Raw genomic sequence first — 14,707 nt, 5'->3', positions numbered from 1 at the left:
AGACCTGGAACTCACTATATATTCTCAGGGTGGCCTCACACACTCGGAGATCCTCCTACCTCTGCATCCCGAGTGCTGGGATTAAAGGAATGCGCCACCACTAGCTAGGCTAGCTAACATGTTTTGAGCAGTAACTGCGTCAAACTCCATACTGCAGGATTGCTCGGGTATAATTACAAAACAATTCTTGGTTAGCTAGTAATCAATGCGGGATTAACGAGAACCCTGACGAAAGGAAATCGATTTCATTTAGAAGCTATTACTGCCCAGTTCATGGTGTTACCATCAACTGTTGTTTCAAGGTAGAGTTCGCTCTAGCCCAGACAGACCTGGAATTTACTATATAGTCGCAGGGTGGCCTCGAACTCACAGTCATCCTTCTTCTTCTACCTGCCCAGTGCTACGATTAAAGGCGTGCGCCACCACGCCTGGTTTTTCTCTTCTTTTTGCTCATTGATCAAAAACACATTTATAAATGCGTAGTGAGGCTTCTTCCTTTCGTTTCCCGATTGGTTGCAGGTCGGCTCAACGTGATTGGCTAAAGCACTTGCCTTTGTCTTTCCCATGATCCGATGGGAAGAAATGGAAAAGAAAAAAAAAATTCTGCTCACTTATTGGCTCCGCTAGCGACACTCGGTGAGGGTCGGCTGGCACTTCCAATTTCTGATTGGTTCATACGTCCGTCAGTCATACTGCTGGAAACGCTGTCCAATCCTCGAGCTCGTATTCTGCCTTCCCTCTTCGATTGGTGCAGGGATGGAGGCTTTCCATTGGTCTAGCCGCGCCAGCTCCCGCCCTCCCGCTCGGTTGCCGTGGTAGCGGGCCGGACCCGCCCACCCGCCTGCTCCCTCGCTCTCTCGCTCCCTCGCTCTCTAGCTCGCTGACAGCGACACTCGGGCAGGAGGGAAGAGGGTCCGTGGGTCGGTCCGGAACGAGGCTCGGGCTGCCGGGCCCGCGCAGAGCCGTTGCCATGGCAGCCGCCGCCGGGGGCGCGGACGATGAGTCGCGCTCGGGCCGCTCGAGCTCGGACGGCGAGTGCGCCGTGGCGCCGGAGCCGCTGACGGAAGCCGAGGGCCTCTTCTCCTTCGCCGACCTCGGGGCGGCTCTGGGCAGCGGCGCGAGTCTCCCGAGCCGGGCGTCCGGCGGGGCCCAGTCCCCGCTGCGCTACCTGCACGTCCTGTGGCAGCAGGACGCGGAGCCCCGCGACGAGCTGCGCTGTAAGATCCCCGCCGGGCGGCTCCGGCGCGCCGCCAGGCCCCACCGCCGCCTCGGGCCCACGGGCAAGGAGGTGCACGGTGAGCTGGCCTGCGGGAGCCCACTCCCGGTCTCGCCCCGCCCCGCCACCGGGGCTCCTCCCACATCCGCGCCCAGGCCTGGGTCTCCTCTCAGTGATAGTAATAGTAATAATGACTACTACTAATAGTAATTATTATTGGTATTCCAGATCGACCTGGAATTCACTATGTCGTCTCAGGGTGGCCTCGAACTCGTGGTGATCTTCGCACCTCTGCCTCCCGAGTGCTGAGGTTTAAAGGCGTGCGCCGCCACGCCTGGCTAGTAGTAATTGTTACTACTGCAGCTGCTGAGGACCGTGCACTTGGTGATTCCTGGACAGAAACTTTCCATGAGTGTGGGTGTTTATTAGTAGGTAGCAATGTGTAGGGCACTGGAGAATACTCATTATTTCAGAAGGGAGGCCACAGCCCAGCCAAGCTGCACCAACTTGTTTGAATGCACAGACGGCACGCTTAGCCCTTAGGCTAACTCAAGCGACTGTTTTCGATTTGTAGAGTGGGGACATTACTTGTCTTGACAGGGGTGTGAGTGTGTAGTGTTACGCTGCCTTTGAGGTGTTTCAAACAGTGCTGGGGGCTATGAGATTTCTGCCCTCTCCCGTTTAATTTTTTTTCCCCTGTGTTTTCAAGGTAGGGTCTGGCCCTAGCCCAGGCTGACCTGCAGTTCACTATGTAGTCTGAGGGTGGCTTTGAACTCACAACGATCCTCCTACCTCTGCCTCCTGAGTGCTGGGATTAAAGGTGTAGTAGGCCACCACACCCGACCCCTTTAATTTTTATTCTCCTTGTGAGAGATATGGTGTGACAGCTACATTTTTTTTTCATGCAGTCTATTAACTTTTTAAAGTTTCATAATCTTAGAACAAGTTACTGTAACTTTTTATTTTTGATTTTTCAAGGTAGGGTGTCACTGTAGCTCAGGCTGACCTGGAACTCACTGTGTAGTCTCAGGGTGGCCTCCAACTCACGGCAATCCTTCTACCTCTGCCACACGAGTGCTGGGATTAAAAGTATGTGCCAGCACACCCAGGTATGTGACAGTAATTAAAAATATACATTTTAGCCGGCACTCGGGAGGCAGAGGTAGGAGGATTGCCGTGAGTTGGAGGCCACTCTAAGATTACATAGTGAATTCCAGGTCAGTCTGAGCTAGCGTGAGACCCTACCACAAGAAACCAAAAAAAACATAATAATAATAATATATGTATGTATATATTTGAGTGAGAAAGGAAAAGAAGCAGAGAATGAGCACACCAGGGCCTTCAGCCACTGCAAATGAACTCCAGACACATGCACCACCTTGTGCATCTGGTTTATGTGGGTCCTGGGAAATCGAATCCGAGTCCTCTGGCTTTGCTGGCAAGTGCCTTGACCGCTGAGCCATCTCTCCAGCCCCCAGTAAAATTTAAAGTCGTATTCAATCACCTGAGCATTATATTGTTGCCATTTTGAGGGACAGTAATGACTTCAATTGACCTTAAGACTTGGCATCACTTTTGCCAGCTGTTTCTAAATTTCTGCAGAAACACATCAAGTAAATTGGCTGGCTTAAATTCCTATGCTTATTGTTTGCTTTTTTGTCATTGTTGTTTTTAAGATTTTGTTTACTAGGGACAGAGGGGGGAGAGTGAGAATGGCCATAATGGCAGGAATTCTTTGAGTTACAGATATTGTTTCCATTTTGCTGATGAGGAAACTGAGGCTCAGAGGAATTGTCACATGCAAAGTGGTTGTGTTAGTATTAGAACCCTGGTCAGCCAGGCTCAGATTCCTACTCTGGTACGGCTACTGTGTTGTCTTCTACAGGTTATGCATGGAAAACGAGGCTCTGAAGGACTAAGAATGGGGAGTTTTAGGGTCTCTTCTCCAGTGAGTTTGGAGTCACTCCATGTCTTCATGGTGCACACCTTTAATACCAGCACTCGGGAGGCAGAGGTAGGAGGATCACTATGAGTTCGAGGCCACCCTGAGACTACTGAGTGAATTCCAGGTCAGCCTGGGCCAGAGCGAGACCCTGTATAGATGTATACAGTTGTTATTCCTGAGTTGCAGTTTTTATGACCACAAAGGTATGCTTTTGGTTAGCTCTAATACAGAGGTAGGGACATTAGACAGGAAGAAAGTTTCTGTGTAGGAACCACCAAGTGCTGGGAAGTCACTGGAGACTAGTAGAGGAGTATCAGCGTCTATTCAAACCACATTCTGGGGATTTTCTTTGTCTTAATCTCAGCTGGCAGGACAACCCAGCCTTGTTCAGAGATGATAGGCTGAGGCCCAGAGTGGGTAACTAGCTTGGTCAAGGCCACCAGCTACAAGTAGCAGAAATCAGATCCTGCTGTACAAGTCAGATTTGCTACAGAAAGTGGACTTTAGTTGAGCTGGAGTCCAGCTCCAGTTTCATCTTTTTTTTTTTTCTTTCATTTTTCTGAGATAGCCCAGGCTGACCTGGAATTCTCTATGTAGTCTCAGGGTGGCCTCAAACTCATGGTGATCCTCCTGCCTCTGCCTCCGGAGATTATAGGCGTGCACAACCACGCCCTGCTCCAGTTTCCTATTCCCAGGGCAGTGTCTTCTATCCTAGTACCTTTGTTTACCTTTCAATGCTGTGGTGACCCAAGGGTGGGTTAACAGGGAAAGCTGGGAAGCCACTCATCTTCTGTTTCATTATGGTCATCTTTTTTTTTTGTCTCTCCATAGCTCTGAAGAGGCTGAGAGACTCTGCCAATGCCAATGATGTAGAAACAGGTGAGTGTGCTCAGTGGTACCTATGGGCAGGTGGGGAAGAAAAGAGGCAGGTGATCCGTACCTGCCCCCTGGTAGTAAGCTAGCTATAGTTCCTCCCTGACGTTGCTGGCGTCTTGCAGAAGGTCTAGACTTAAGTACTCACACACTGTCGTCCTGTGTCACCCTGAACCTCCTGGTGTCATAGCAGTCGTCACTGTGGGAACCTGCCTATGGGGAGACCATGTCCGCTTTTGTATGGCGGACACCCTGCATAGCCTAGGCAAGAAGCAAGTGCTCATTTTGGAACTTCTGGCTACCAGGAGTGAACACTCCACCTTGCCTGCCAGGTGATCATTTGACACCTGTTTAGTTGACAGAGCATCTGAGAAGCGTGGGCGGAGCTCCATACAGGGCACCTTGGCTTTCTGTTAATGCTGTCCCAATGATGAGGTAGTAATAATAGCATTAAGTACAAGGACAGAGGCTGGGGAGATGGCTCAGCAGTTAAAGGTTCTTCTTTAAAAAAAAAAAAATTATTTACTTATTTAAGAGAGACAGAGAAAGAGGCAGAGAGAGAGAGAGAGAGAATGGGTGCTCCAGGGCCTCCAGCCACTGCAAACGAAGTCCAGATGCATGCACCCCCTTGTGCATCTGACTAACGTGGGTCCTAATTGAGCCTTGAACTGGGGTCCTTAGGCTTCACAGGCAAGCGCTTAACTGCTAAGCCATATCTCCAGCCCTAAAGGTGCTTCTTGCAAAGTCTTCTGGCCAGGGTTCGATTCCCCAGTGCTCATGTGAAAACAGATACACAAAGTGGCGGATGTGCCTGGAGTTCATTTGCATGAGTAAGAGCCCTGGCATGGCCACAGTCTGTCTGTCTGTCTGTCTGTCTGTCTGTCTGTCTCTGTCTCTCTCTCTCTCTTTACAAAAATAAATAAATAGCCGGACGTGGTGGCGCATGCCTTTAATCCCAGCACTAGGGAGGCAGAGGTAGGAAAATAAACAAAATAAAGTAAATAGCAAAGTACACAAAACTTAAATTGTTTGTTTGGTTTTTCTGAGGTAAGGTCTTATTCTAACATAGGCAGACCTGGGATTCACTGTGTAGTCTCAGGCTGGCCTCAAACTCACAGCAACCCTCCTACCTCAGCTTCTCAAGTGCTGAGATTAAAGGTGTGTACCACCATGCCCAGTTTAAAATTTATCTTTTTAAAGGTACAAGGACAGCTTTTAGGAAAAAAAAAAAATTTATCCACTAACTTAATCTTTCTTTTTTTTCAAGGTATGGTCTCTGGCTCAGGCTGACCTGGAATTCTGTATGTAGTCTCAGAGTGGCCTTGAGCTAATGGCGATCCTCCTACCTCAGCCTCTTGAGTGCTAAGGTCAAAGGTGTGAGCCACCATGCCCTGCCTTTTAAAAAAAAAAAATTTTTTTTTTTAAATTTTTCAATGTAGGGTCACACTCTAGCCCGGGCTGACCTGAAATTCACCATGTAATCTTAGGGTGGTCTCTAACTCACAGGGCTCCTCCTACCTCTGCCTCCCAAGTGCTAGGATTAAAGGTGTGCACCACCATGCTAAGCTTAATCTTCCTTTAAGTCAGGAAACAGTGATGTATCAGTTTGTTGTAGCTGCTATGTTGTCAAGCTTCTTGTCACTGTGACCTGAGTAAATCAACCAAGGGAAAAAAGATTTATTTTGGCTTATGATTTCAGAGGTTCCAGTTGTTAGCCAGGCATGGTGGTACATGCCTATAATCCCAGCACTCAGGAGATAGAGGCAGGCCTACACATTAAGTTCTAGAACAGACTGAGCCACACAGGGAGACTTTTTCAAGCAACACAAAATGCAGGCAGATGTCATAGGTATCTGTCTTGGCTGGGAAGGTAGAGACGAGCAGAGCAGGTCATGGTGGCAAGGAAGTAGAGAGCATGCCTGTGCTTTCCTGTTCCCTCTGGACCCCTAGCCTGTGGGATGGTGCTGCCCATGCTCAGTGGCTCTTCCCCACTTCCTTAATCTTCTCTGGGAGCCCTCCTCATCCGTATCTCCCTTGGCACTCCTCAGTCCAGTCAGGTTGACAGTCAAGATGAACCATCATGGACTCGGATCATCTCAGTTGGTAGAGCACTTGCCTAGCATGTGCCAAGCCTTGAGTTTGATCACCAGCACTGCATAAAAGCAAGTATGGGGGTGTGTTTTTATAACACCAGTACTCAGAATGTGGAGGCCGGAAGATCAGAAGTTCAAGGTCAACTGAAAAAGTCCTTGTTGAATAGCTGAGTTAAGGCCTCTCTCTGTCTCTATCTCAAATAAATAAATAATAAAATTTAAAAATATATTTTTATTTATATATTTGAGATAAAAATAATGGGCATATCAGGGCCTCCAGCCACTGCAAATGAACTCTAGACGCATGCGCCACCTTGTGTATTTGGCTTTATGTGAGTCCTGGGGAATCCAACCTGGGTCCTTTGGTTTTGTCAGCAAGCACCTTAACTGCTAAACCATCTCTCCAGCCCCTAATTCAGACTTTAAATTTAAAAAAAAATTTTTTTTTGTTTTTTTGAGGTACGGTCTCACTCTAGCCCAGGCTGACCTGGAATTCACTATGGAGTCTCAGGGTGGCCTTGAACTCACGGCAGTCCTCCTACCTCTGCCTCCCAAATGCTGGGATTAAAGGATTGCGCCACCACACTGGGTTAAAAAAAATATTTTTATTTATTTGCAAGCAGACGAGAAAAGAGGGAGAGATAAAGAAAATAAGCATGCCAGGGCCTCAAGCTGCTATAAAAGGACTCTGGATGCATGCGCCCTTTTGTGCATCTGGCTTTACATGGGTACTGGGGAATTGAACCTGGATTGTCAGGCTTTGCAGGCAAATGCATTATCTGCTGAGCCATCTTTTCAGCCTGAGAAATATGTTTGTAACATGATATGTTGGGCTAGAAAAATGGAACTGGATTTGCATGGGAAAGGTAAGTGAGGGCTAGAGAAATAGCTCAGCTTTTTTTTTTTTTTTAAATATTTTATTTATTTATTTGAGAGCAAGAGACACAGAGAGAAAGACAGATAGAGGGAGAGAGAGAAAATGGGCGCGCCAGGGCTTCCAGCCTCTGCAAACGAACTCCAGACGCATGCGCCCCCCTGTGCATCTGGCTAACGTGGGACCTGGGGAACCGAGCCTCGAACCGGGGTCCTTAGGCTTCACAGGCAAGCGCTTAACCGCTAAGCCATCTCTCCAGCCCCATAGCTCAGCTTTTAAGAGTACTTCTGTGAGGCATAAATGCCTGAGGAAGACTGAGTGACCACTGGAGTTCAGTCCCCAGGACCCTTCTAAACAGCTGGACATAGCCACACATGTCTGTAACCCCAGTCCTGTAGGGCAGCTGTGATTGATTCTCAAAAATAAAAACTTAAGTGAGGGCTAGAGAGATGTCCTGTGAAGCCTAAGGACTCGTGTTTGACTCTTCAGGTCCTGCGTAAGCCAGGCACACAGAGTGATGCAAGTGCACAAGGTCACACGTGTGAGCAGGGGGCACACGCATCTGGTGTTGGACTTCAGTGGCTGGAGGCCCTGGTGTGCCAATTTTCTCTCTCTGTGTCTCTCTCTCTCTCTCTCTCTCACACACACACACACACACACACACACACACACACATTTTTTAAAAAAGGCCAGTCTGTTGGGCTTGCCTCAAATAAAAAATAAGTTAAGTGAAAGCTAACACCTGTGTTATCATTCTATCTCACATTTTAGAATATTGTAGTAAATTAATTCTGTTATTGAATGTTTTTCTATATTTTCCTACATCCTATGTTCCCCCTGAAATAGGATTTCAGATCAATTCAAGCTTTTTCTTTTTTTTTATCATGACACAAGGTGAGGTGTGGTGGCACATGCTCTTAATCCCTTCACTCAGGAGGCAGAGGGAGGCGGATTGCCGTGAGTTCGAGGCCAGTCTGAGCCAGCAGGACCAAGGGCTTTTTAGGAGAGGCTTCTAGGCTGGTCTCCTCTTAGCCAGGGGCTGGGTTCACTGCACCACTGCTGGCTTCTCTGGAGCGTGTTTGCACCAGGAAGAGGCACTTCCAGGTGGGGTGGGGTGGTGGCCCCAAGTCTGTCTTCAGGGCTCTGCATGGCTAGTCAGCTTAAGGGGACATTGAAGGCCTGGGAGGGGAGCCACACCCCAGCCCTGGGCTGCATGAACAAGAGAGCAGAAGGGAGCCAATGACTCCCTCTCTTTCCTTAGGTCAGATCAATTCCATCTTGTCTCTCATAAAATTAACTTGGGAGTGAAATTGAATGGCATAACTTCTACTGATTAAGAGTAATGCATTGGTTATGGAGAACAACAGGGGCTGAGGAGATGGCTCAGTGATTAAAGATGCTACTTGCAAAGCCGAACTGCCCAGGTTCCATTCCCCAGTGCCCACTTAAAGCCAGATGCACAAAAAGGTTCATGCGTATGGAGTTTGTTTGCAGTGACAAGAAGCCTTGGCATGCCTATACTCAGCCTCTCTCTCGTTCTGCCTGCCTCTTTCTGTCTCTCTCTTAAATCTTGTGTGTGTGTGTGTGTGTGTGTGTGTGTGTGTACGTACATATGTGGTAAAAAACAAGCTGAAGGTCATTCTGGGTTGCATAGCTGTTGTAAGGCTCAACTATCCAGTCAAGTGCCTGATGCCTGGTTGGTGCCCAGAGTATGACAAGGATCATTCTAGAATGGTACAGGTTCTTGCTGTCCCAGAGCAGGATATTGGCGAGGTGTGTGAGAGAAGGGAAGGGGCTGGCTTAGCTTGAGAAGAGCTGCTTGGAGGAAAATTTTGGACTTGGGCTGGAAGGACTTCTTACAGCCGCCTTCATATCTTTGAGAGGTTTGCTGGGAATGTGACTAAAATGTTTGTGCCTCTAAAATGCCATTGGGCAGCAATTTTCTGCACTTCTACTAGACATGTACATTAATGCGTAATACCTCCACTCTCCAGTGCCTCTGTGCTTGTCAGAGAAGGGATTGCGCATCCATTATCGTCATCACAGCCACTCTGGAGATGGGCAGGCCAGAGGTGATGCCCATTTGCCAGTGAGCTGTGGCCCAAGTCCAGGCCTTTGTGCTTATGCCCAGCGCAGTCCTTGCCACTGCCTCACCTAATGGCAGCGCGTTCTTTCACTTCTTGCCTGGGACATGGTGTGCCCCCAGAGCCTGGGCTCTGTCTCTCTAAAGGGAGCCAGATAAGTACCTGCTAGTAACTAGGCAGCTGTATCCAGCTGAGTGGGCATGGATTCAGGAGAGAGGGGCCCATGGTACATGCTGGGGACTTACATGACTTTGGAATTCCTGACCCTGAGGGTCAAGAGCCTGCTCCAATGTTCAGTCCTTAGACACAGTGAATTCATGGTCCTCAGGAGAACAAATCCCTGATCGTGGTCTCCGTGGGGCCAGCATCCAGGAGGGAGCCCTGCGCCTCCCCGCCCATCCCTGGGGACCGCAGCACAGCTCACGCGGCTCTTTCACCCTTTCTCCCCTGTCTTGGTGGTGTCAGTGCAGCAGCTGCTGGAAGATGGTGCGGACCCCTGCGCAGCTGATGACAAGGGCCGCACAGCCCTCCACTTCGCCTCCTGCAATGGCAATGACCAGATTGGTGAGTTTTTGGAGGAGCAGGGCAAGGCAGCTGGCATCTCCAGCAGTCACAGGGTTAGAATTGCTGTCTGTGAACTTCAGGATGAGGGAGGCTTGGCTCTATTCACAGGTTCCTGCACCTTGGCCACTGGACCAGCACTGCCAGGTGGAAAATGAATGCATTTGATTCCAAGTGAGGGAAGCCTCCAGTGAACGAGCTGGAGATAGCAAGGCCCAGGCCTTTGAGACATTCAGGCAGATGACTCAGTCTGTCCCAGCCACAGCGCCAGGACAACCTTATTTGTAGTATTTTGTTTGTTGTGTGTGTCTTTTGTTTATTTTATTTTATTTTATTTTGAGGTAGTGACTCACTCTAGCCCAGGCTGACCTAGCGCTTTCTTTAGCTTTCTTCATGGTTTTAAGTTGAGGCATAGCTTCCAGACGATGAGCGGTGCATGTGGCTTGACAGGGCGTGGCCCCCACAGGTCGGGGGTCTCCCGCAGCGCCACCGCCCTGTCAGTACTCACCTCCTTCTGGGCCTGTTCACCAGAGACAGGGTTGCCTGCTCTCTTGTTTCTCATAAATGGAAGCACGTGGTATGTGTGTCTTTGTGAATACTCTGAATTCACTCAAAGTTACATACCTGGGTTCAACAGTGAGTGCTGTCTGGATTTGTCACTGGTCCCAATGCTGGTTAGCATCTCACCGTGTGTACTCAGCACCTTTCCTGGTGATGGGCTTTTAAAAATATTTTATAGCCAGGTGTGGTGGCGCACGCCTTTAATCCCAGCACTGGGGAGGCAGAGGTAGGAGGATCGCCATGAGTTTGAGGCCACCCGGAGACTCCATAGTGAATTCCAGGTCAGCCTGGACCAGAGTGAGACCCTACCTCAAAAAAAAAAAAAAAAAAAAAAATTTATTTGAGAAAAAGAATGAGCACACCAGGGCCTCTAGCCACTGCAAATGAACTCCAGATGCATGCACCACCATGTGCATTTGGCTTACAGGGGTACCGGGGAATCGAACCTGGGTCCTTAGGCTTCACAGCCAAGCACCTTAACTGCTAAGCCATTTCTCCAGCCCAGGCGATGGACATTTGCACAGTTCCAGGATTTGGCATTATTCACACAGCTTTTGTGACCATTTTTGCACCTGTGGTTTGGTGGCTGGCAGCACTCTTCTGTGTGGGCATAGAGTAGGAGTGGAATTGCTGGGTTGCCTGGGAACACGCATGTTTAGTCACAGCAGGTCCCACGGAGGGTATGCCAGTGCCACACCTCCCGCCAGCCGTGCCACAGCTCTGCACGTTGCCCTGTGTCCATGCTGAGTGTTGGTTCTTTTTCATTTGGCCATTCTGTAGTATCTCACTGCGGCTGAACTTGCATTCCTGTGATAGTCAGTGATGTTGAACACCTACCTCTATGCATAGACCAGCCATTTTTATGTTGTCTTTTGTGCAGCATACAAGTTTTGTGCCCATTTTTCCAAGCAAGTTGTCTCTTCCTCACGGACTGGTAGGAATTCTATACACATTCTCAGCACAAGTGGTTTGTTGACTAGCAGTGGCCTGCGTGACCTGCACGCCCCTGTAGAGAGTGTGACCCCAGCCCTGCCCCCCCGTCCAGTGCCGTCAGCCCCCGTTAGCCGGGTGTGGTCCAGCCGGGTCATGGGCAACCCCGGCAATAGCATGGCCCATCCTGAGGAAGTCTAGTGGCCTGGTTCTCATGGTGGCTTTTAACCATGGGAGGAGTAGAAAATGCGTTTAGGAGCCTTTGCTTGCTCTTTCCTTGACCTTAAGGCCTCAGTTGCATAGCACCTGCAGAGGCCAGGAAGCCTTTCTGGAGCCGTCACTTCCTGGCCCTTCACAACCCCTCGGGGTGCGTGAGAGGAAGAACAGCACTGCACTTGCACGTCTTAGGCTGCTCGTCGCAAGCCGTGGAGCTGGCTTGGGGGCGCTCGTGCTGGGGCAAACCTCCAACGGTGCACCTGTGTTCCCTTTCTCCAGTGCAGCTGCTTCTGGACCACGGTGCTGACCCCAACCAGCGGGATGGCCTGGGCAACACACCACTGCACCTGGGTACGTCCTCAGAAGCCATCAGAACAGTCTTCTAGGACGTAGAGCCTGGGGTTCTGCTGGCTCCCAGCACCCCATGGAGCCTGAGCCTGAGCCCCAGGTCCACTCCCCGCCAGCCTGGGCCCCGTGCACTGTCTAGCCACTCAGCAGTTAGCTGTGCCCTCCTCACCAAAGCTGCTCGAGCAGCCGGGACTTGCCTTAAAGCACCTCTGCTAGGAAATGCCTTGTGAGACCGTTGGCTGGCTCTAGCCTTGCCACTGACTCTCACCATGGATTGTGGTGAGTGAGGTCCCTCTACAGGCCTCAGTTTCCCCATAGTATGAGGAGGAAGTGGAACTGGTTGCTGAGTCCTGCCCAGTAGAGCACACTGTGCTAGTGACACATCCCCAGGAGGTGGTGTGGCGCCAGCATGCTAGAGAAAGCCCTGCTCCCTCGTCCCTGCACTCCTGGTGTCCTAAGTCTCTTCTTCTTCCTCAGCGGCCTGCACCAACCATGTCCCTGTCATCACCACACTGCTTCGAGGAGGTATGTGGCTCCTTCTCCTTCCTCCCCCCTCATCCTCATCCCCACCATGCTTCCAGCCCCCGGCCTGTTCCCACAGGGGCTCGCGTCGATGCCCTGGACCGAGCTGGTCGCACACCCCTACACCTGGCCAAGTCAAAGCTGCACATCCTGCAGGAGGGCCATTCCCACTGCCTGGAGGCCGTGCGCCTGGAGGTGAAGCAGGTGAGCTCGACCCGACCCTCGCCGAGCCCTGGCCCGTGCACACAGCGTAACAGACTGCCTGTCTGCTCCCTGAGCTCACACTGACCTCCACAGCCCCGCGCCCTGTGTGTCGGGCTTCTGTGTGCGCCTCAGCCAGCAGCTCAGCCCACTCTCCTTGCAGATCATCCACATGCTGCGGGAGTACCTGGAGCGCCTAGGGCGGCATGAACAGCGGGAACGGCTGGATGACCTCTGCACCCGCCTCCAGATGACGAGCACCAAAGAGCAGGTGAGCCGCAGCCTCGAGCGGGAGCCTCAGGGCCAGTCCAGCCGCTTCAGTGTAGCCACACCTCGTATCATAGGCTGCGCCTGTAGGGTTGCAGCCCACCACAGTCCTCACAGCTCCTGTCCACTTCCTTGAAGTCAGCTTGGCTAGTGTGTGCTCACAGCCCTGCCCTCTGGGGTAATCTGAGACCAACTGGCATCCAGGGTGAACCTGTCCTGTAGCAGAGAGAAGTCAGGAAAGGGTTGCTCATGCCTAGGCCTTTACAAGGAAGGACCCTGCAGAACCACAAGCAGACCTCTCCAGCCCCTCCCCTCTGTCACTCAGACCTAGGAGCAGGGAAACCATTTTGCATGTCCTGGGAGGGAAGGCAATGCCTGCCTGTGGGATAGGAGGCCTGGGGTGCTGGCCTCCTACAACAGCCCGGGTGTCGTCCTGCAGGTGGATGAAGTGACCGACCTCCTGGCCAGCTTCACGTCTCTCAGCCTGCACATGCAGAGCCTGGAGAAGAGGTAGCAGAGAGGCTCTGGCTTCCTGCGCTGCTGCCCTTCCTGCCCTGCCCCCTCTGCTCTCTCTTTACAAGGAAAAAGCCCAGGAGGCTTTGGGGCTCCACTGTTTTGGGGAGAATCTTGCGCTTACCCTCAGATGCTGGGGGCCCAGATGTGCTCTCTACAAACTCAGAACTGTTCCCAGCAGTCTGTCACCTCCGTGGACTGGTTCACAGCCCCATCCCCTGCTGTGCTAGGCTGGCCTCTGCAGCCTCACTGCAGCTCTGCTGGCCTGCCTGTCCCGCAATCCTCTCTCCTCCTGAGGTCTCCCCGTGCCCTCTGCAGGCCCCAGAGCCTTCTCTGCATTCTGTCCCAGCCACGGCCTTGTTGCCATGGGCTGGCTTTGGCCAGTCACCCTCAGGTCACCTGCGTTGCTGTAAGCCTCTAGGCCAGCCCTGCCCCTCTCACCAGGACTGAGGGTAGCTCAGTGCCTGACCTTCAAGGAGACACTGCATGGGTTCCTGTGGTCTCAAGAGGCCTTCACAAGTTAGGAAGGACCCTCTGAGCTCAAAGCAGAAAATCTCCAAACCCTTCTCTCCTGGTCACTGACCCCCCGGGGGTGCATTTTGCTGCCTAGTTGTCATAGGTGCGTAGTAGGCCAGGCGCAAGGTCCTCGCTCCAAGAGCCTGTGAACCTCATGGTAAATCAGAGGCACTGTGCATGTGTTGGAGATCTTTAGAGGAGAGATGGTCCTGGAGTATCTAGGTACTCTGGATGCAGCCACAGGGAACCTGTGAGAGAGGAAGTAGGAGACTGCTGCCAGGTGGGTGTGAAAGGTTGGAGAGGTCACACCCAAGGAGTGCAGGCCCCTCCAGGGGGCAGAGAAGATGAGCAAATGAATCCGCCTCAGACCTTCCAGCAGGAAGGGCTCTGCTGGACCTAAGCTAAGCAGGACTGGTTTAAGGTCTTTTAGAACCATGAGAATAAATCTGTTGTTTTAAGCCACTGTTTGTGGTGCCTTTTTATTTATTTTGTAAGCAGAGTGATACCAAAGAGAGGAGGAGAACCTGTCCCCAGACCCCAGCTTGGTACCATTCAGGTCTGAATTGAATTTAGAACAACTCCCCAGACCCTAAAAGAAGGAAGGAACATGGCATCCACCTCCAGTGCCCTGTGGGGAAGGAAGCCCAAGGACCCCAAAGTGGGCTGGGGCAGGAAGCCCCAAGCCTGGAGAGGGACCATCGGAAGTGCTCACGTGTTCCCACCATCTCAAGCTTGTTCCCGGAGCAGCAAGGGGAGCCTTTTTTTCCGTGTCTGCCCAGGTGCCTCAGGTCCCCCCAGGCTAGCCTGTCCTTTTGGGGCCCAGGAGTGTACCCATGACCTGGGGTTGACATGGCAGGGGGGAGCCCAGGGCAGAGGAGTGGCTGAGTAGGAGGGAAGGTGTCTCAAACTCAGGGTGACCCCCTTGAGCACCTGCTTCATTGCGCTTCTCACCTCACAAACCTAGGTGAGTGGGGCCAGTTTCTGGCC

General features: G+C 51.5%; 1 protein-coding gene across 1 annotated transcript; it reads left to right on the top strand.

Annotated features, from left to right (window-relative positions):
• Nucleotides 1-914: 914 nt before the first annotated feature.
• On the top strand, nt 915-14,182 carry Ankrd54 (ankyrin repeat domain 54). The gene is made up of 8 exons (XM_004650296.2): nt 915-1,295; nt 3,993-4,040; nt 9,551-9,649; nt 11,633-11,704; nt 12,179-12,226; nt 12,303-12,427; nt 12,588-12,695; nt 13,131-14,182. Exons 1-8 carry the CDS (start codon nt 971-973, stop codon nt 13,203-13,205), a joined length of 900 nt encoding a protein of 299 aa, XP_004650353.1. The 5' UTR covers nt 915-970; the 3' UTR covers nt 13,206-14,182.
• Nucleotides 14,183-14,707: the final 525 nt, after the last annotated feature.

Source organism: Jaculus jaculus, chromosome 6 (assembly GCF_020740685.1).
Source record: "Jaculus jaculus isolate mJacJac1 chromosome 6, mJacJac1.mat.Y.cur, whole genome shotgun sequence".
NCBI lineage: Eukaryota > Metazoa > Chordata > Mammalia > Rodentia > Dipodidae > Jaculus > Jaculus jaculus.
The sequence above is the reverse complement of the archived record's forward strand: the minus strand, read 5'-3'. Positions and strand labels throughout refer to the sequence as shown.